General features: G+C 45.4%; 1 protein-coding gene across 1 annotated transcript; it reads left to right on the forward strand.

Annotated features, from left to right (window-relative positions):
• Nucleotides 1-1,030: 1,030 nt before the first annotated feature.
• rab11fip5a (RAB11 family interacting protein 5a (class I)) lies at nucleotides 1,031-20,198 on the forward strand (the record flags this gene model as incomplete). The annotated part of the gene is made up of 5 exons (XM_080850166.1): nucleotides 1,031-1,410; nucleotides 8,818-9,329; nucleotides 9,472-10,141; nucleotides 19,608-19,728; nucleotides 19,941-20,198. The coding sequence occupies 5 exons, from the start codon at nucleotides 1,031-1,033 to the stop codon at nucleotides 20,196-20,198; spliced, it is 1,941 nt and encodes a 646-aa protein (XP_080706292.1).
• Nucleotides 20,199-22,627: the final 2,429 nt, after the last annotated feature.

Consider the following 22,627-nt stretch of genomic DNA (forward strand, 5'->3'; position numbering starts at 1 on the left):
GGACACGCAGTTTTTTCCTCTTCTGTTAATCCTTTGACGAACCTCACTTTTACACAGTGTTCAGTAGAACAAAAGAAAAATACAGTGCAATGCATTCATGATTTGACATATTGTGTGTACGAGACAGGACAGCCAGGTTACTTGTTTATAATTATTTCATTAGGCTAACAGCCAATAGTAGGCCTATAAAACTATTTAAACTTGATATCTAGCTACTGATAAAATCAGATTCAAAATACTAACTATTTGGATATCTGAAAATATAGGTATGCTTTAGCTTGCCAACCCTAACATATGAATGAACAAACTTTTTGACTCAAGCTGTTCCCAAAACAAGACAACAGGGACATGCCCTTGAAAGATAAGGGCGTTTACAAAATAATGTGTGACGTGTTTTACATTTTACATGCATAGATAATGGTAGCCAACAAACACAAATACATTAAATAAATTCTTTCCAGATTCAGAAAAGTTTCAGAGTAGTGTTTCAGAGTAGTGTATCTGCATCATTGCTTTGTCATCATGTGGATTGCTTCCACCTGCAACCGACATCGTGGAGCACTCAGCCACGGTCATATTTTCTTTCCAAAAATATCGTCTCGGATTCCAACCCGTTCGGTATTGCACACATCACCTCAGGGGGGAGAGCATTTCAAGACCTGCCGTGATGGACTGACAACATTTATATTTCCGGCAAGTGGGTATATTCAGGGGTAGCCGGCTAACAGCTTCTAGTCACTTCCTTGTGCTGCGGTGAGGAGACGGGTGACGTCAGTTCGCTGCTTTTGCAGATGAGAGCGTGCCCGTCCGTCGAGAGGAGAAACAGTGAACACGCTCGCACACAGAGCAGTAGCAGATTCACACAGGGCACGGGGGCGCCGGTACTTTGCTCATAGACGCTTAAATAACATTGAACCGCCGATGCGGAGGCGCGGCGAGCACTGGGGCTAGGCTGGCTTCACCCGACACCTCGAAGGCAACCGGGACACGCCGGTGACCGGAGCTCCCCGGTACCTGCGTACATGCGGACATGTCCTCAGCAATTACGGACGATGAGCAGCAGCGGTGGGTGCCCACTCATGTGCAGGTGACAGTGCTCCGGGCCCGTGCATTGCGCGCGAAGGGCAAGCATGGCACCAACGACGCCTATGTTATCATTCAGGTGGGCAAGGAGAAGTACTCCACGTGTGTCATGGAGAAGACCACTGTCCCGGAGTGGGGAGAGGAATGCACGTTTGAGCTCCAGCCAGGGGTGCTCGAGTCAGGCGGACGCGACATCTGTCCTCCCGGTAGCTGTGATCTCACCCTCACAGCTATGCACCGGGCACTCATCGGTTTGGATGTCTTTCTCGGACAAGCAGTCATTCCTCTGGATAAGGCTTTCCAGGACCGCATATCCATGAGAAAAGAGTAGGTTTGTCTTTGGAAATATCCCCCACTCTTTCCTTTTTATGTGTTTATATCTAGGCCTAACTTGTTAATTAATTATTTAAGAGTTTCTATTGTACGTTACGTGTGCAGACCGCTTGGGTACTCGGGGCATAAGGCCGTTAGGAAATTAAACATGGGGTGGTGACGGTGCTCTGCTACCGCCGGTTTGGGCTACCGCTTTTAGTCGTTCTCCCGAGGCCTCACGGTGAATGATGTGGAGGCTCGCGGACAGTGCTGCATTCCGCTCCTCTGCAGTCACGCCCTCCTCCGTTCCACAGCGCGATCACTCGCCTGCTGTTTGGGGCGCGAGGTCGATTATAAGACACGTCAGAGGTGCACATGCGGAGCTCTCCGTCATTGACCCAAATGAAACGTGTTTAGACAGTAGACTACTCCTGGCTGCGGCCCTGGAAAAGGTGTGTTGTTTGCAGTGTGGACCAGCCCAGTGAATAATGCGTCTTTGGGACACCAGCAGAGCCCACTCAGCATTTGGGTTATGTAATATGAGCGGTCAGGGCTAAAGACAGATTATCTTACGCTGCAAGGGTGGAGAATACCCCACCTAACCTTAGCACCCAGGGAAACCCAGCCTAAAACAATTCAGAGTAACTCAGCACGCACCCAAATAAATACAGATGCTTCTACTCAGGGCTGGGACTACTTCCAGAGAGTAACCAGCCTGGCTGGTCTTTTCCTGTGTGTCAGGTGCTGATAGTTAAGTGGTTTTGTTTAAGCTCTTAGTAAAGACGATCAGTGTTGATTATATGTCTAAGAAAGTCTCCTTAATAGATATAGACATCCACATAGGTTTGTGGGTTTCAGCCTTTCTTAATGTGAGGGTCAAGAGCGCTGTTTTGAACACTATTTCAGAATATGAGTGAAGGAGCCCGACTGAAAGGAAGATTGAACCAAATAAGGTTGGTCTGGTGTTAGACCTGTACTTCCTGCAAAGGTCTTCCAACCAGGAAGTGTAAATGCCTCTGAGCAGAAAGAAGGTCAGCTGTCTTGTGGCCAATTGACTCATGTAGGGTGTGAGGTGCTGGCCCAGGATGTGTGGATGGTAGGCTGGGTCTGACAAGGGTAATGGACACAGTAGAAAGGTGAGGTCAGAATCAGTGTTGGGATTATTAAGGGTAGGTTTGTTTACAAGTGTGTGCTGACTGAACCACACAGACTTGTCATCTGCCTGGGCTGCCTCTTTGTTGCTCTGTCTGTCCCCCTCTTTCTATCTCTCTCTCTCTCTCACACAGACACACACACACACACACACACACACACACACACACACTCTCCCTTTCTTATTTGACATGCACACTCTCTCTCTCTCCTACTTGACACACATTCTCTCTCCCTTTCTTACTTGATGCTCTCTCTCTCTGTCTCTCTCTCTCTTACATGACACACACACTATCTATCTCTCTTACTTCAGACACAGACAGGGGAGAGGGGGGGATATATGTTCCTCTCCTGTTGACCTGGCACCAGATGGTCAGTGCCAGGACAGGGGGCAGCTGGCATGTTTCCATGACAACCTTTATTGTGCCAGGAAAAGGGTGCCAGTTGATGCAGGGGTCTGAGGGTTCCTAGCAGTGCTGATGAACCTGTTTGTGTGTTGGGAGGAGAGAGAGAGAGATGGATAGATAGATAGAGATAGAGGGAGGGAGAACTTGTTTGGGGAAAGGGCCATATAGGTAGGTTTACTGTAATGACAGGAGCAGGCATTTGGAAACACCCACTCTGTATGCAGATTGATGTACTGTGTGTGTGTGTGTGTGTGTGTGTGTGTGTGTGTGTGTGTAAGAGAGAAGAGATATATACTGAGAGTGAGAGAGCGAGTGAGTGAGAGATGCTAGTGGGCGTTCAGCTCCGTGTGAGATTTCAGTAACACATTTCATGCTCCAAGGTTGGCATACATACAGTGTTGACCTTTGGGGTTGTCACACTTTGGTTATTTCCCCTCTCTCCTTTTTGTTTTTCCTCCACCTTCACCTCTCTCGCCCTCTCTGCTCTTTTGTACCTTCACCTCAGTGTTGACCCACTAGGTATTGCAGAGTCATGCTCTTCAGGTCACAGGTTGCATTCTGATGCAGGTGAAGAGGGAAGAGACTGAGAAGGTGAGGAGAACCCAACAATGGGAGACAGGAAATTAAGAAAATCCCAAGCAAAGAAATTGATGTAGAAAACCTAATGCATATCCTCTTAATGTTGCTTTCATTTTTTTATTTTGATCAATCACCCAAGCAAGGCCAGCCCTCTGATTGGATCCACCATTATGCCATTAGATTTCATTCACACTAGAAACCATTGTGTGACCACCATAGGTTATGCCTCCTCAACCCTCCCACTATAGTTACTATCCACAGACTGATTTTAAGTATTTTTTTTATCTGTTGGCAGTGGCTGAATGTGAGTAATCATAAAAAGGATCATAATTCTGTGACCTAGTGAACTCCAATCAACAGTTTACGTCGAATATGGCATTTGTGTAAAATCTGCTGGATTTGATCCATTTGAGTTGGTGTTGACAAAGATATAGTGCATTTTTCGTCATAGCGAATGATAACAGGGATCTGTTTGATATAGGAACAGAAGATGGACATGCGTGTGATTACAAGGGGCATTGTTTCTAGATCTTAGTCACGAGGGACATTTTGATTCCAAGGAGAGAGGCAGGCTCACTGAGAGGTCAGACTACTTAAATTGAGAGAGGGAGAAAGAGACTGACAGCTGAGAATGAGAAATGAGAAAAAGATAAGGCAGAAGGGGGTTTCTTTGCAAATGTTCTGTGTCGCACAATGTTGAATAGTTCACAGCTCAGAGTGATATGACCAGGGGGAGAAAGGGAAGGAGAGAAAGAGAGAGTTGTCTGGTTGTAGGTGATGGCTTGTAGATGTTGCAGTCATCATAAAAGTAAATTTCGGCTAAATGTAGAAGATATTGGTCTCTCTTTTTTCTCTCTCTCTCCCTCACAGACAGACAGACAGACAGACAGACAGACAGACAGACAGACAGACAGACAGACAGACAGACAGACAGACAGACAGACAGACAGACAGACAGACAGACAGACAGACAGACAGACAGACAGACAGACAGACAGACAGACAGACAGACAGACAGACAGACAGACAGAATTGGGGTGGAGGGAAAGGTGCTCCATGTATTTTAATAGATTTAAGAAGCATGAAAACAAAAAAGTATGTCAGACAGACAGACAGACAGACAGACAGACGCACGCGGATAGCTCGGAGGAATGTCTGTGATTTCCTGTTGGAGATGGAGGTGATTGTGGGGCCTTTGATATGCTGCCCTCAAAGATGGCAGATATGGGCATGTTTGTTTTCTATGCATGAATGAGGGAGCGTAATGGGGGGGGGTGTGTGTGTGTGTGTGTGTGTGTGTGTGAACTACATAACCGTTATACGTGTGCGAGTGTGTGTTGATGTCTCTGCCTTTCAGTTTCCCCCATGTTCACTCTCTGTTATTCCACTTAAATGGGGATCGATGTTTGTGGAAAGTTTTCTGAGAGAGGAAGTGGGGGCTTTGCGTGTATGATAATGTCTGCACCCACTCAACACTTTGGTTTGGAAGTTGTTTATGCCCATTAGCCACATTTTTTTTGTCATCTTCTTTGCTCGCATATCTGATCTGTCTCAACCCTCAACTCCTTTTAAGTTTTTGTTGGGGTTTGTTTTCATTGTAAAGGGTAACTTGCCATGGGGCAAATGCGGGTGACTGTATCTCTGCTAGGGTCAAATCTGTAAGTCTGGTGTTGGGAGTCAGTCATAAGGGTTGAGGTTGCCTTTGGCAGGTGGCTTGAAAAGGCTGAATTTCACCATCTGCGAATGACTGGTCTCGGCAGAGTGTACCGTTAAGAGGCCAGGGATATAAGGCCATTTTTGGGCCGTGTGTGTGTGTGTGTGTGTGTGTGTGTGTGTGTGTGTGTGTGTGTGTGTGTGTGTGATATTTGGGTTCAGTTTTCCAAACCAGGTTTTTATGTTTTAAAAAGGGAGTTTTGCAGCAGAGCCAGAATAAGGAAAGTCATATTCCCAATGACAGCTCACAAAAATCCTTTTTTTTTAAATCTATTTTTGGAGTGTAATCCCATTATGTTTGGTTAGGGGAAATCAATCGCTGTGTGTTTTTTAAGAGGAGTGTTCGCTCCAGGATTTGTTGCTCCCATGGTAACAAGACACAGGAAAGACACAGTATCCCGGGTAAGGGATTTTAGGCCAACTTCTGTGTGTGTGTGAGTGTGTGTGTGTGTGTGTGTGTGTGTGTGGACTGAAGCTTTGTCTGTATCAGCGAAAGTGCTGCAGCTGTGGGTCTACAAATAGTAAACTTTGCATGAAAGTAAAAAAAAAACTTGGACTCACTCTCTGACTGTGTGTGTGTGTGTGTGTGTCTGAGTATTCCACAATAGCTGAGCACACACTATATTTTTGACTGAAATAAGACCACTCGTTTCTCTCCACCTCCTCCCTTTGTCAGCAGTTGTGTGTGTTTGTGGGTTGAAGGAAAACTAAAAAATGCGTAAACAATATGCAACGCAACACTTTCTTTTAAGGCTTGTGGACACTTGGGATGTTTGAAATTAAATCCAGCTGTGTGTGTGTGTGTGTGTGTGTGTGTGTGTGTGTGTGTGTGTGTGTGTGTGTGTGTGTACATGCTTGTGGTCTGGTGAGGGGTTATAATGAATCTGGTTGGTCAGGTTTGAGCAGTATGTGAAACTTGTAACCTGAGGGGATGTGTACCCTTAATAACCCTGATACTAGCGGTGTGCATTACTGACCTACACAAGTGAGAAGACGATTTAGTGATGTAAAGAGAACCCAGTGACCGAATCTAGAGAAAGTGAATTTGACTGCTGCAAGTAGTGAACGAGTGTGTGGAGGACAGGTAACAATGTGCACGAGGAACTGAGAGACGGATAGAAAAAAATAAGAGAAGGATGACCGAAAGCACAGATCGAATATAAGAAGCCTCCAACCCTTTTTTGCACTTCCCCTTTGAACATGGCAGCACTCTTCACTGTAAGAACAGTCCTCCTCATGGTCACACTAAAGTCCCACAGCAGACGTCTCAGTCCCCGTCGATCACAGGAAATGAATAATGAACCAAGGAACAGAAATAGTCAAGAAATTATATTTTTGCTCCCTCCTTTTGTCCTCTTAGTAGGTCAGGTGTTCATGCGAATTCTCAGGTTATTTTTCTCACGTCTGCCTGAACTGTGACGTACAGAAGACCCAAGTGTGCCCAAGTCTATGATGAGGTGTCTAGAACACCTGTTGAACTTTCAGGAGCCAGGTGACTGTTATATAATGCTGTAATGCAAAGCCGAATCTTCGGGAAGGTTTCCTTTGAGTATGCTACAAGTGTAGAATGCATTTAACTGTATGAAACTCATAACTGTGCATGCATGTGTGCGTGCATGCACAGGTGTGGCTGTTCCAGAGCAGGTGTGTGTTGTGAGCAGGAACATATTAGCTTTGGCGTGGATAATGTGGATGATCAGGTTTGTCTGAGTTTGAAGAGTCTCAGATGGGCCCTACAGCAGTGACTCCTGAGGAATCCTTAATATGTGTTGTGCTGAAGTGCTAATTTAAGAAACCTTCCAAGCCTGGATGAAGACGGATAACTGTAAGCATACCTAATGGTGGGGTTTAAATTCTTCCCCCTTTCCTGACCACATCTTGTTTTTCCAGTCCTGGTATGAGGTCGCTGCTAAGCCTTTTCCTCTACAACAGTACTTTCTTTCAGTTATTGTGTTCTAACCAGCCTAAGCCCTTTATTTTCTGAAGTGTGCAGGCGCGTTCTCACACACACACACACACACACACACACACACACACACACACACACACACACACACACACACACAAATCCCACTGACTCTCCAGATAATCTGTGGACCTCACATACCTCTGAATTTAGAGCATTAATCTGCATTTCCCATTTGAAACTTGAAACTTTTAGAAGTAACCATGTTTCTCTCTCTCTCTCTTAGTCCATATAGTTTTCTCACAATCTCACCTTTGATGTCACTCTGGGCATAACCTGTCTTGAGCTATTGAGTGGAGTACAATGTTATCTACACATTTGTGTATCCTGTTTCATATTGGCTGATCTATCCCTTACTTATGTATCCTAAGTGGAGCTGTGCCTTGGGGGTAAAAGCTAAATTGTTCCTGCAACATGATGCAGTGGGGAAGTAAAATGTAGCGAATGCACTCTTGTGTTGTATTTGTGTCATGGAGGAAATGGGCATTCACTTAAAAATGCAGCCCATGTAGAACTTTTTTAAAACACTGTTCAAACACAAACACAGTTCAAGTTTACGAGGAAAACTCGGGCATAAATAAAAAAGTCTCTACTAGCTTTAGCTGTCATGACGACCGTATTGCAGAGCTAATCAGGCCAATCAGAGGTGCAATGCTCTGGCAGTCAGCTGTTTGCCACGCCCACAGGGATTTTGAATTATGGGTATGGCTGCTGTGCACATGCTAATCTATGCTGATGGGAAATGAAGAAATGTTATTTCCTTTGTGATGAGATAGTTAGCTGAATGTCACAACGTGCAGTTGGGTCAATAATGCATGGTTGACTTCACAGCGGTGCCTGTTTCACTGCTGTGGTGGTTCACCTCAGGTATAAAATAGAAGAACTAAAACCGTGTGCAGTGCACAACATCCAGCCTTTGTTGAGCAAACATAGAGGCTGCCGTGCTTAAAATGAAATGCAGTCAGACAAGACACAAAATGACCTAAAGCTGGGCGTATGCTTCCAGATATATGGAGAACAACAGGAGAGCCCAGCATCCCGTCTCAATCTATTTTCTTATGGCGTTAGGTTGCAACCCTATTATAATACTGCTGATCAGGCTTATGAAACCTCTGAGGAGCATGTGAATGTTAAAGGCTGCTGCAAGTCAAACCTGCTGGAAGAAACGAGAGGAGAATGGTACACGTGCTGCATAGGATCTGACAGCATCGTAATGAAGAGAACACAATAGGCATAAGGACCATTCTTCCATGTCCCGAACTTCCTCCTTTAATAGGGATCTCAATGACCCTTTGCATACTAGTTAGCATGTGAAGACATTATTCCCGTAATTTATTCAAAAGTCATGGGTTTATCAGATGTCAAACAATCATTAATGCCCTCATGCACTGATTACAGTTCCTCTTTTATTTTTGAAAGTATATACAGTATTCCTGGGAATAGGACTGTCTATTCCTCTCTTCATGTTCTGTGGTTCCCTCTGCTATTTGAAAAACAAAACTGCTGAAAGGAAGTACATAAGAAGATCGGCTGGGGGTAAACGTACTAGAATTGGGTGGTGTCCTAATGGTTCCCTGTGTCTTGTGCTTGTGTCTTCCTGCACAGATGGCACTGTCTGCACTCCAAAACTGGCAAGAAGGAGAAGGAGCGGGGGGAGGTGCAGGTGACGGTGCAGTTCACGCGGCACAACCTGACGGCCAGCATGTACGACCTATCCATGAAGGACAAGCCACATTCTGCCTTCGGCAAGCTCAAGGAGCGCATCCGCGGCAAGATGAACCTCGGCGACGAAGACTCTGCGTCCGCCATCATCCCTGGAGGCTACGGGGCGCTGTCGAGGATGCGGGGCCGGTTGCCAAGCGACGGCGGCGGGGAGGAGTTCTATGAGGATGACGAAGGTGGTGAGGCGAGGCGGAGCAAGATGAGGAACTTCTTCCTGAGAGGTAAACTGCGGAAGTCGTCGGACACACGCTCGACCACTTCGCTGGGCTCGGAGAGCAGTGAGTCGTCATCTCGGGGAGGGAGCCTGAGCCCGACGGCAGGGATCAGTGTTGTGGTGTCGGACCTGTCCAACTCGCCCAGCAACAGCAGCAACCTCACGGCAGACAACAGCCCAGGTTAGACGCACAAACACACACACACACACACACACACATCGCAATCATCCAACAACAGCAGTAGCAACTCCAGAAGATCTATGTTTATCGAATGCTTTTCTAATGTGATATTTCCCTCCATTTTCCTCTCTCTGTATCTCAGAACACACTCTTGCCCTCTCACCACTGGTCTCCCCACACAAGCACATATATGATGATGATGATGTGTGCGAGATTTCCATCCCCGTACCCCAATGTTTCACATACGAGAGCCTGGTCCCCGAAACCATTTCCCCTGCTCCGCCAACCACAACTGTAGCCAATGGCCACCCAGTCAAGCACGCTCCAGCACCCCACAATCTTAAGCAGGAACCCAAGCCTTCAGGTGACTTGACCAAGCCTAAGGCCCTGTCCCTGGCCCCTGGTCCTGCTCTGGGCTCCATGCAGAAGACTTCGCCCATGTCGCTGTCCCTCCAGAACCTCTCGGTGTCGCACCACGTGGAGGAACCCCACCTGGGGCCGGGGGATGGCCGCCGTTGGTCGCTGGATAAAGCCGGAGAGGAGGAAAGGGCCGCCATTGCCGCGGCAATCGAGAATGCCGGGAAGCTGGAGGAGGAAGAGAGGAGGGCGACCCAGTTCAAGAAAGAGGCCACGCCGGTGGTTACCACGGGCAACGGAGAGGTCAAGAAGCAAAAGTGGGGTATTTTCTCTCACGGGCGGAGTGACTCAGCAGGCAAGGCGACAACCACAGGCAAGAGCGACGCTGCTTCAGCCCCTTCGGAAGGGAAGCATAAAGGGTGGTTTGGCTCAAAGGACTCCCACGCCAAACCCAGGTGAGTGTATGCTGAATTGCATATTACACTTTTGTGTATTATATGAAAATCAGGGTATGGCTGCTATTGCTTTCTACAGGCCAAAAATCATCTATTTTTGGTACTGACTTTAACCATCAACATCAAGTGTGGCAATAAATTTGATGGTCACAAATGTTACTATATTGGTTACATTACTAATAACACTATTGCTTTCACTCAGGTGTAGTTGTAACTGAGTGTGTGTGTTAAAGTTATGACTAACTGAGTGTTTTACTATGAGGGTTAACATCCTTTTATTTATTTTTTTAGGTTTTAAGTGTTATAAGCCTTAAGACTGGTGATAACCATGTTTTCACTCGTGAAAGATGGTCATTGCATATCAAAAAACATTTTCTTATTTTGGACAACAAACCCAGATTTTCTAACTACATGGTCTCTTGTCATTGCCTGGTAAAGATTTAGGTCAGTGTCTCAAACTAGGGGAACCTCCATAGCGGCTATCTCATAGCGGCTAACTCATGGCGTACGCAGCTGTGCTGAGTTCCGTATGAAAGAAGCTGAGCTTTAGAGATCTCATTGCTGGCTCCTTTCCATAATTGGTCATATTTGCATTTTAGGACTATAGAAACCATGGCTATTCTCCATCTGTATAGAAATGCTTTTTGCATAATTTTAGCCACCGTGTGTGTCTCTCTGAGACTCCTACATTGTAGATAGGAGTATTATTATAGTGGTTGAAGTTGCATTACATATTGTGTGAAGCATAGTTGCACTTGATGAAAGCCTTTTTATGATTAGCTTTAGCATGCTAACTGCTCAAGCATGATTCCCCTTTGAATTGGGTTTGGGTTAGCTTTAGCTTGCTAGCTGTTTTGTGAGCAATTAGCCTATTAGCATTGAGCCCTGACTCCTTGTTGTGGGTCCTCGGTTGGTATGCTAGCATACTCCGAGCTCAGGATCTGGTTACAGCAGATCTGCATTGCAGAGAGGCGTTGCCCAGGAGAGCTAGAATACTGTTTGGAAAGTCTTGCCATCTTCTGCTTTTTCTTTCCACATTCACATTCTGTTTGTCTCTCTCTTTTTTTTTACTGCCTCTGGCTTAGCTTCTCTCAGTCTCTCTCTCTCTCTCTCTCTCCTTTCTTCGCCCTCGTTGTGAGTGGCTCTTCTGATAATGCCTCATGTTCACTGTATCATTTTTCACAGGAACTCCACATCAGTATAATAGGGTTTTCTCAGGGAGAACTTGCAGACACAAATAGTGTGTGTGTGTGTGTGTGTCTTGGGCGATCCCATGTTACATAACCCAACACTTAACCATGTACTGCTGTAATAGACGGCTGTTTTGCTCTGATGTGTGTTGTCTTTGGTTGACATATGACTAATTCAGATAGATGAACGCTTTGTCATTCTTGTCGTTGTAGGTGTGTATGCTGTTCATTGTGTGATAAAGACTCTATTAATGGTTTATGGGGAAATCACCTTGTGTGTTTGCGTATGTGGGCACGCACGACTGAAAAGCCTGTGGGTGTCGTTGGGTGTGGGTGTCATCACCTTTGAGAAGGACTTAGGGGAAATTTAAAAATAGATGCCAAGAGATGTCACACTCTCTGCTTCGTCACTCTGGTGTTAATCACATGGACGCACACATCAGTGAGATCTCATGTGCTGGTATTTCAGTATTGATGCCCTTGCCCTAGCATCTGTCCTGTGTGTGTGTGTGCTCAATTAGTGTCTTTGTGCTATTTCTTTGTGTGATGTTGAACACCGTAATAGTAGAAATCTGAAATGATTAAGTCTGCATGTCTTTATGAGAACATGTTCTTTTGATTAAGCCCATATTGTACATTTCTTTAACACCTGTACATTTTATGATGGCGTATTGACATTGAATTATATATCTTGTTGACAGAACATTGGTTTGTAGACTTGTGGACATGACCGTTAGTGAATATGACAGTTAGACAGTAGCTACATTGATCTCTTTCTTAGTGTACCAGGGGGTTCCCAATCTATTTCTCATAAACGGGGCGAGTGTTGGTTTTGCTAAAAAAATGTTCCTTGTATTCAACGTATGTTTTATGAACAGAGCAGAAACTGCCATAATAACTTTAACACGTTCCTGGTCATATTTTAGTGTTGCTGGCATAGAACTTTGCCTGAGACCAGTGGCCCCTAATACATGTGTCAATGTAAACCGTTTACATCGCGTCTGTTCCGATATAAACTCGCGAAAGTGTTACAATTGCCTCATGATGTGCCTTTAGATGTGATCTGTTCGTTTTTCCGCCGATCGTCTGAGCCTTTCGAGAGAGGTGGTTTACCCCGATCGTTCGGCTCAGAAAAGGGCGTGTCAAATCAGGCCGATGTGTCATGGGGGAGGCGGTGCGTGACTGGGGGGAGATGACCCAAAAAACAAAATAACCCAGGCAGTTTCATCTTCGAGACGTTAAGGCTTCTTCCAATACTGACAGCTGACTCATAGCTTGCAGGTTTGCGGCGCTTTAAGGAGACGTGACATTTGAGGGATCGTCACTTAATTTAAACCTTTTTTGCTTCCGTTAGTGTGTGTGTGTGTGTGTGTGTGTGTGTGTGTGATAGAGACAGAGAGGACTCAGGAAAACATCGGAAAACACTGTGTCTCGTAAGCCTTAAGCTATCAATCACCCCCACAATCAAATATGCCATTACAGTCGCGACAAACTTCTTGGCATTGTGGTGCGCCCAAAATGCAAGCTATAAACGTAGCCATCCTAATGTAACCAAAATATACCTCTGCTGATATGCCTAACCTTCGTTCTATTTAGAATTTGTCTTAGCACTATGCAGGAATAAAATAGCATCTTCAGTGTCAGGATTCAGGCGAGAGCGCCTGGCTTCTATAACGCGCCCTGCTGCACTGAAGGAGCGCTCACTCGCAGCACTTGTTGCTGGAACGCATAGAATTCGTTTTGAAAGGTGCTGTAGTCGTGGGAACGACTGGCCTTGTTTCTCCCAAAAGGAAAGTAGATTTTCCTCTGCTGATCCCGCATCTATATGGAAGTTTGTAGAGAGATTGCGGGGGAGTAAAATGCTCCGCTGCCGAAGTAGATTACATGTTTTTAACTTCGGGGTTAATTCCCTTTCCTTTACGTCTGCTGCTGGCTAGTACAGACAGCCGGAAAGGTTAATAAATGGAATGAAATAGCTACACATTACACAAGCTATGTTTTAATAAAACCCACGTTACTCACATACTGGTTAACACTGTTTGTTACAGCACATAAATGTTTGTCGCTACATCCAAACTGCGTCACCGTTGTCCCTCCCTGTATCTGCTCCAGCCGCACCATTTTACTTGCAATGTGAATCATTTAATTTAAATATGCTTATTGGCATTTGTTGCACCGTAATCATTTTCTACAAACATGATATGCTATGGTGTAGTAGACTGAGACTCTATTCACTACTGCACAAAAACTAGACACGTTTGCAAAACTAGACGTTTGCAATGAAGTAGGTAAAACAACTATCGCCAATATCTCCATAAGGGAGATGGGTTATGTGCTCAAATTTCCTGGGATCAAAGAAGACGTTAGTATTCATGTGCAAACTAAAAATCACCTCTCAGGATTGCTGCGCATGCAAGTTATTTCGTGTGTCTTAACTGTAACTAATACCACTGTCATATAATTATGAGTTCAGTAAAAGACGGAGCAAACACAGTTTTCTACCGTTGTTGAAACACATCCAGCGTAGACTCGTTTTCTTTCCATCTGAGAGTGGTTATTCAAAGAAAATATTAAGAACTATATGCTGATAGAAAGAAGGGAACTTTAAGCCACTACACTGCCTGTGCACGATGCGGATCCACGTTGATGTTGTTAGTAAACAAACCAGGTGGTAGCACATCTCCGTGGTCTTTGCGCATGCCCGAGGCAATGTAAACGGTTCACATTTTGCACATGTAAACACGTAACGACGAGCCGTTTCCCGTGAAAATTTTCACACCTACACGCGAATACGATACGATAAACTGATCTGATCACATTGGCACATGTATTAGGGCCTATGTAGTTTACATGCTAAGCATCAGAGACAAAAAAAATTCTCACAACATACAAGCATGCAGTGTGCATGGTTCTGCATCGTTGTTTAGATGGGGTCTTTGTAGGACGGCCATTTTTGGTGGGGGTTAGTGTGTGCTAACCTGGAGCAGGTTTCTTGAATACTGCGTACCAGCAGGCTGGAAATGGAACCCCCAGTTTAATCAGGAAATGTAACAGGATGCTGTCTCGTTCTTTTCTGTTGAACTCAAAGTGTGAATGGCAACTTCCTTTAGAGAACTCCCTAACCTAGCACAATTATTAATATATACTAAGTGATTGAAGAATGGCAACATTAAGTACACCTACTTATATTGACTTTACTGGTTAAGCTAATGCTCATTTAACATACCTAACTGAATTTAATTAATATCATTCCAACATGTATTGGTTATTCAATCAGCGGCTCTTTAGAGATTTGAAAAAGCACAATTTTATTCATAATTTGTCAAATGGACCATCAGCTATAAATCTCATTAATGTCCCCTTAAGAAACCACTGTCATTTGGTAATGGAAATGTCATAGACATTACTGTTACCAAGACACCAGCCTTGATAAGAGGGATAAGTAAGCCATCCAGTTGTCAGAAACTGTCTACCTGTTTTCAAGGAAACTGACAGTCTGTCACAGTAGTCCCATTGTGACATTAATTTTGAAAAATAGTTCTCGTCTTTTGTCAATTTCCCTTGAATGTAATTGATATGTATAATCTAATCATAGTCAACAGTTAATGAGGCTAAATTGAAATCACTTCATCAGATTTTGAGAGAATATGTTCGGCAATGGAGTCTTTACAGGAAGAGTGGTTCTACTGGCACAAATAACCTTTTTTGTAACTGAAAAGTAATATACAACTAGATAGCCAAAGAGTCCCTCATCAAAATGTCCTATATTGCATTATTTTTTCCCTGTGAATCTAGTGTAGTTGTTTTTGTTTTATCTGGGTGGAGTCTCTAACATCCGGGACTATATGTGTGTTCCTTTCCAGCGGTTTGGTGTCTCAGGGTGATCCTGGCTTTGACACAACCCCCGACCCATCTTTCAGCCTCACCGAACTTTCTCAGCTTGCACCTCTTTGTCACACTAACCCCTTCACCTCTCCTCCACCTCTCTCCTCCACCAATCCTTTCCTTTCCCTCCTCCAGCAAAATCCTTTCTTTCAAGAGATATATGTTGATGCTGCACTAACTCCTAACATTCCTGCTTTCAACTGTTTCTCCAGCCCTGCACCTTCCATCTTGCTTTCTGACTCCTCCCATCACCAAGAATGCCCAATCACAGAAGAGACCCCGCCAGGTGGTGCTCATGGAAAGACTCTACCTCAGGAAGTGACTGTTGTATCAAAAGAAGGAATGTTCTTCGACCCTTTCATTCCTGACACCAATAATGCTGAGCAATGGAAGTCTGGGGACATGTCTCAGGCATCCATGTGGCCTGACCCCTCAATTCACACAAACTCCCAAATACAGAAAAACACTGAAAAGGATTCTTATTCTGCTGCTCTGACTAACACTAGTACTGTTAACACTGAGGACCACTTACAGCTAAGCCCTAATGTATCACAGAGCCCTTTATCTAAGAATATGGAGTTCAGTGAGATGCACAAATTAGCCTGCCCTTATCCAGGATTATTACAGGACCATATGGACATACGGAGCCATCCAGAAACATGCCTGAATGAAACCTCCCTCAGCCAAATGCCTCTTGGCAATGTCTCAAACTCACAGCTGGCTGGCTCTACCAACTCTTGGCTAAGACTACCAGACCAGTCTGTGGAAATGTCTGGAACTCTTGAAGGATTTGTCCACAAGTCTAGAGAAATGGAGGCAGCCGTTTTGCCTCTTGAGATTGATTTAAAAACAACAGAGGATGCCCTTGTAACGGTGCTCTCTCTGAGTCCTAGTGCAGAGGTCAAAGAGATGATGCTCACTCCCTCCAGGGAGCTGAGGGTGTCTGCCTACAGGGAGATGAGCTCAGATGACACACTGGAGCCCTCCACCATCGTGTCTGACTCTCCAGGGCAGGAGTTAGACCATCCAGCCAGTGACCCTTTGGCAACCTGTCTGAAGAGCTCACATCAGGAAGCCAAAGGAGAGCAGGATGAAAAGAAGGACAAGACAGAGGCAGGTGATGTAGAAATAAAAGAATGGGTCAGTGGACCTGCTGTGGAGGAGGCTGCTCCAATATTCTTGAATCACTCAAATAGCATATCAAAGCAGAGAATCGGCTCCAGGGTAGTGAGGGAGCTCGAGGATGTTGGCTGGGAGAAGGTGGGCCCATTTGTGGGGAATTCTGTTCAGACATTGAACAGAACAGGCCCTGAAAGTGTGTTCACAGAAAAGCATATTTTGGATCATTCCCTCGAGGCAGAGAGCCCTTTTCCCGGATCGCTCATCCGCATCACGGCCTCCTCGCCTGGCGAGGGTCTTATCTCTTCAGAGTCACGCTTCACCGGTGATTCAGCTGTACTGGAAGGTAGTGAGCTGGCATCCAGTCCCATGAGAGCTTTACAGGCCATGTCCCCAGTGGACAAGCATTTACCTACCAGCGTCGGTACAGACGAGCTAGAGACACTACATCATAAGGTCTTGGAGAGTCCCATCAGCTTTCTGCCCTCTGGTAGCCTTAGCTCAAATGTCAATGCTAACAGCAGTGTTGGCCATTTTGATAGCATTGATTCAGATGCTTATGTTAGCCCCCTTGTTAGCAAAGTCTCTGATGATCGCCATTGTGCTACTAGTAATCCCTTTTTCAGCTTAAACTCTGGCAGTGTCTGTGCTTCAAGCGACAATAGTAGTTTTAGCCCCAATAAGGATCTGATGCTTGCACCTCAGTCAACTCAGTTTCTCGGCAGCCTCCTATATGAAAGTGCTGAGTCTGAATGTTACCACACCTGCAATTCTCAGCTGCGTCATCTATCTCTTTGTTCCCAGCGCTCACTGCCAATTATAACAGCAAAGGACCCCATAGAATACCTAATAGCATCTTATGATCTAGCTGTGAAAACCCAGCCCTTAAAAGACCCCCGTCAAACACCCATGCGGATACATGACCCCAGAGTTGATGGTGTATCCCAATTCAACCTTTCACCACTGTCTTCTCTAACCAGCAATCAAATGAACTCAACAGTGCCAATAGATGCGACTTCTCATCTCTCTCTGCCAACAAATTCCATTCCTCAAGACGCCATTCCAAATCAAAATTCCTCACTAATGATACAAAAGGATGATTTGATGGAGAACATCGTGGCAAAAGAAGACCTCCTACCAGACATTATTTGGACAAGCACTCTAAAAAAGAAAGATATGTCCAAACAGTGGCCTTCCCAACAACCTATGTTAGCATGTGATCGAACTGCTGAAACCATGCCAAATTATGAATTCACAGAAGGACTTGTGCCAAATTCTGACCTGACCCAGAGAGACATGCCAAAGTCGGTTGTATTACAAGAGGTGCCAGCAACCAAAGATACTGAGATTAATCCTTTAGTTGATGGTAGTGTTGAGATGTTTCCAAAAGATTCAGTCTCGGAATCTCCTTTTACAAGGGAAAGTGATGTTTGGGACTTGGGTGCATTTCCAGTTGATTGGGCCAATTTTGAAAACTTGGCAGAAGTGGGTAGCACAGTGGAAAACATGGAAATGTCTGAAGCAGGGGCCGCCATCTTAAATGAGGTTTGGACTTCTGCTTCGAATTGGTTGACCCCAGCGGCCTCTGAGGATCAAGATGACCTTAGCACCCTCCCATGGCTCGAAGTGGTAGACGATACTGGCCCTGACCAATCAGAGCCCGACCTGAGTGTGGGTGTGTCTGATGGAACCCCGCCCTCTTCATCCATATCTCAAGATTTGGTCATCACACACTTACAGCCTATTTGCCCTCAAACAGACACACATCCTTGTCTCCAAAGTAGTCAGGAGCAACTTGCCGTCCCGGGAAGCACTGGAAAACCCTTACAGAAGTTTACTGAGGTCATGGGTGCCTCTAATGGCGACTGCTTCCATTCAGCGGCATATGTCTTTGATAGCTGTCAGCCTAAGCCAAAGCCAAAACATGGAAATGAGGCAATGCCAGGCATGAGGACAGACCTCAAACTGACCATCAAACCTGATCTGCAGTCCCTTTTCCCCCTTGCTTCTTCTACACCTGCTGCAGACTGCTCTCCCTTGTCTTTTTCTCCTATCCCCACTGCTCTGGTGACATCATATGGTGCCACCCCCTTGCCCATTGCCAGAGGTATGATTGATGCACCGCAGGCAGTCTTTTCCCAGGAGAATCAGCAGGCATCCAATCAGATCGCCAGGTGAGGCTGCATGGTAGTGTGTAGAGGTGTGACAACACAGGAGGTTTTTGTGGACTGCCACTGTGGTGAAAGCTTTCACACGTGCACTTTTCCTTGAGCTCTGTGAAAGCTTTTGGACTGCAAAGCCACCTCCTTCCCTTTTGTCACTGTGATGGTGATCTACTGAATAGGTCTCAACTCTGAATCGGCTCTTGTAACATCTGGAAACACTGTGTGGGTGATATGTTTTGGAGAGGTTGATGTTATAGGTGCATGTTTTTGACAAGAGGATTCTATAATGCTTTGACTTGGTGGGTGAGGCTGTTTCATTCTGCTGAATGCACTCTTTTCTCTAAGTGTGTTCTGGTGTGAGTTTGGGATCCTTTATTTCTGCACAGTATTCCTTTCTGTCCCCCTCCATTCTGCTTCTGTAAAGTCCCTCTTGACCTTCACTCACTCTCGCTCTGTTTCTCACACACACAGTGACATACGCACTCACGCATATATACATACATGTGTGTTTGTGTGGGTGCACACACACTACTACACACACCTCTCTTCTATGTGTTGGTGACTGGAGGGGAACAGGAGGCTCGGCCCAATTAGCAGGTGGAATCAGGACTGAAGAGATAATTATTACCCCCTCCTTTCGCTCTCCTGGGTCTCACGCCAACTGGGCCTCCCAATACACAGCAGCCATGGGCTCCATAGGGTTAGGTGTTTGTGTGTGTGTGTGTGTGTGTGTCTGTCTGTGTGTCAAAGGTAGGTGAGAAAATGTGTGCATATTTGTTGTGCTTGTTTTTTAGGATAACACAACGAAGTAGCCTTCACACCATGTTAGCATAATCCTAAGGGCGCAGATAAGGAATGGATTGTGGTAGTCAATACTTACTCTGTTAATTTTTCTCTCTTCCTCTATCTTTCTCTCTTTCTTTCTCTTTCTCTCTCTTTCCTTCTCTCTCTCTCTTTTTCACTCTCTCTCACTCACACACACACACACACACACACACACACACACGCACATAAACACACATCCTCTTCACCCCACACACCCCTAACATTCTCCCTTTATGTCTGTCTGCCTGTTCGTCTGTCTGTCTCTCTTTATCCCTGTGCTAGTCCACACCCTGTGAAGCCACTAACCCCACCAGGAGAGGAGAGGAAGCCAGAAAGTCGCTCGGTGCTTGAGAAGCTCAAATCCACCATTCATCCAGGTCGCAGTCAGGACACTGACAAGAAGGTATCCTCCCACAGAAGGCCACTGTGAAGTCTATCCTGTTCCTTGATTAATCAGAGCCTAAATAGTCTCTGTTTGGAATTTCTGTCTCTTTTGTCTGTCTTGCTTTTTTTTATACATATTTTTTAAAAGGTAGATGTACTGTTGACATTCTTCAGACAAGGTCTGTCAGTTTCAGTCTTGTTTCCTTCTCTGTCTTCCCATTGGTCATTCAGAATCTGGTGGAAGGGGGCGGCTCGTACTATCACCTGAACCACAGTGAGCTGGTTTCACTGCTGCTTCAACGGGAGGCGGACCTGCAGCGAGAGCGGGCAGAGTTCGAACATCGGGGGGTGTTGCTGGAGAAGCGAGAGGCGGAGATCCGTAAGACCAAGATTGTTATTCGTGACCTGGAGGACTACATCGACAGGTTGCTTGTGCGCATCTTGGACGAGAAACCCACGCTGCTTCAGGTGCGCACCAAACTCAAATGAGAGGAGGGGTAAAAGAAGAAACAAAAAAAAAATCACCCCTTCCAAACAAAGAAACGTGAACTCTTGCCTCAACATCTGCCTGATGAAGTGTTCATGAAGCTCCCGTGAACCCTCTCCAGTCCCATGGGTGAATAGCATTTGCTGCACTGCTTTCAGAAGTTGGTGCATTTGCATAGAGCTTAACCCCCTCAATGTTCGCTCACACCCACCACATCAGTGGGCACAGCTGTGAGGGTACTGAGTAGGCATGCTTGTGTAAACCCTAAGAACACATACATACTCACCTGCATTCGCTGACGGGGGTGGTGATGGGTACTCAGGTAACACAGGATGTATGTGTGAGTGGAGAGGGTATTGGGGGTGGGATGTGTACCCGCCCCTTTCTGCACTCTGATTGGGGCAACTGTGTCTCAGCTAGACTTTGATTGGAGCATCTCAGCCCCTCCCTCACTCTGATTGGACTGCCTAAATCTCCACGGGGCCTCGCCCACAGCTGTTAACCAAATCCAGGGCCACTCACACACGTGCACTCTCTCAAAACACACACATGCCCCGAACACAAACCACGCGATTGGGGGGGGAAGTGTTCTCTGAGGTCTTAAAACAATATTTTTTTTCCATTTATTTTTTCTTTTTTAAAGCCGTCATGTTGCCAAGGCACGTGTCATTACAAATGCTTTGCTCTGCTGCTTTGACACCACTGACCCTGAACTGAGTAAAGATGAGGGTGTTGTGAGAAATCTGTACTGAGTACAGCATAGTGAAAAGAGGACAGGATGAGTGAGTAATTATGATGGTGTGTCTGTGTGTGTGATCGAGAGAATGAATGCATATGAGTAAGACTGCATTCATTGATTGCTGCTCCTCCATGCTTTAAGCAGAGGAAGAATCTAACCTGCTGGCACTTAAAGCCCCGCTCCCGTTCCCTCTGCATTTCACTTCTTCTCCCTTCTTCCTCTATCTCTCTTTTCTTTCCACGCTTTTTTTGGGCTGATTGGACTCCCAGCTACCGCACCCTCTGCTGTCCCCCTGCTTGCCTGTCACTCCCAGCCAGCACTCTGACTCTGGGCCTGCTCTGGGCCGGATCCGGCGGCACCAGCGGCAGGGCTGGATCTCTTCCAGAGTGGGTCGCTGTGGGATCACGCCTCTGTAAAGACAAAGCCAATTGCTGCCTTACTGTACTTGTACCGTCTGTTTCTCAGTCCACCACTCGGATCAGCACCTCACGGCAGACACTGCGAATCAGCTGAATTTGGGACGAGGCTCGTAGAACCCAAAGCCTGTCCCATGACTGTTAAAGATTAACAAAAACACACATCTGTGGGGAGCGGGGAGAGAGAGGGAGAAAAAAAGATACAGCCTTAGAAGAAAGAGAGGAAGGAAACTAAGTGGGAGATGACTGAGAAATACCAAATAAATGCTTTATTATTAAAGAAAGACTTAAGTTGATTTTCATGCCTAGTGAGGTTTGGGGACTAGTAGTAATTTACCTTGAGATGATTCTTAAATGCAGTCACTGTTGCAGTGTACAGATGATACTGTGTGTTTTATTTTTAATGTTACTCCATGCTTCTCTTAATGCTAGTCGGATATTAGCTCATAGAGCTGTGTGGTAGAGGTCTGCTGTGTTGTCCCACCTCACTGCACTGACAAGCAGGCTCAGGCCAAGAACTGATTTGACGGCTAACCAAGGTTTACTGTGGTCAGCCAATCAGTGACAAGCTGGTCTTCCCATGAACAATAGACATCACAAGAGAGCCCCTTTCTTAAGTTATGTCATAAAGGTACTCTCGTTTGGGATATGTGGGGCCTGGTCAAAAAGCTATGAAGTCAAGTCATCACGGTGTGGCTATGAGTTAGCGGTATAGTAGTGTCTCACTGGCCGCCTGCTCTGTGGTGATACTCCGATGGGCCAAATGCTCAGAAAGTACCTACTTCCTATTTGCACAGGTCCGTCACTCCGCTAGAAGATTCACTCTTATGCATCTCCGTAATCATTTATAAATATATCATGTGACCTAGCACTAATAAAAGTAATAAATAAATGAATACCGTCTTCCCTTTTAAAATGTTTCTAGTTTCACTGATTGTATTGGTTATCTGATGTAGAGTGTAGCCCATGGATTGTTCAGGTTTAAGATGGAAAGTTTACAGCTTTTAAAATAATTCAGCCACATCGGATTGAATAGGTTAAATAAATAAACTTCTGATTTTAGTTTGTTTTCCCTCATTATGTGTTGAACATTTTTCTTTTTGTCTTGGTATTTTAAGGAGTTGAGAGAGTGTGCAAGAGCTCCTGATCATTACATTTATTAAACTTAAATATATTTTGGGTATTTTCTGAATTTTGTTCTGTTCCTTTGTTTTGCACATATTGTCTGTGGGTTGCAGAGCTATTGCTTATTTTGACATTAATAAATACCAATGGG

Source organism: Sprattus sprattus (assembly GCF_963457725.1).
Source record: "Sprattus sprattus genome assembly, chromosome: 13".
Classification (NCBI taxonomy): domain Eukaryota; kingdom Metazoa; phylum Chordata; class Actinopteri; order Clupeiformes; family Clupeidae; genus Sprattus; species Sprattus sprattus.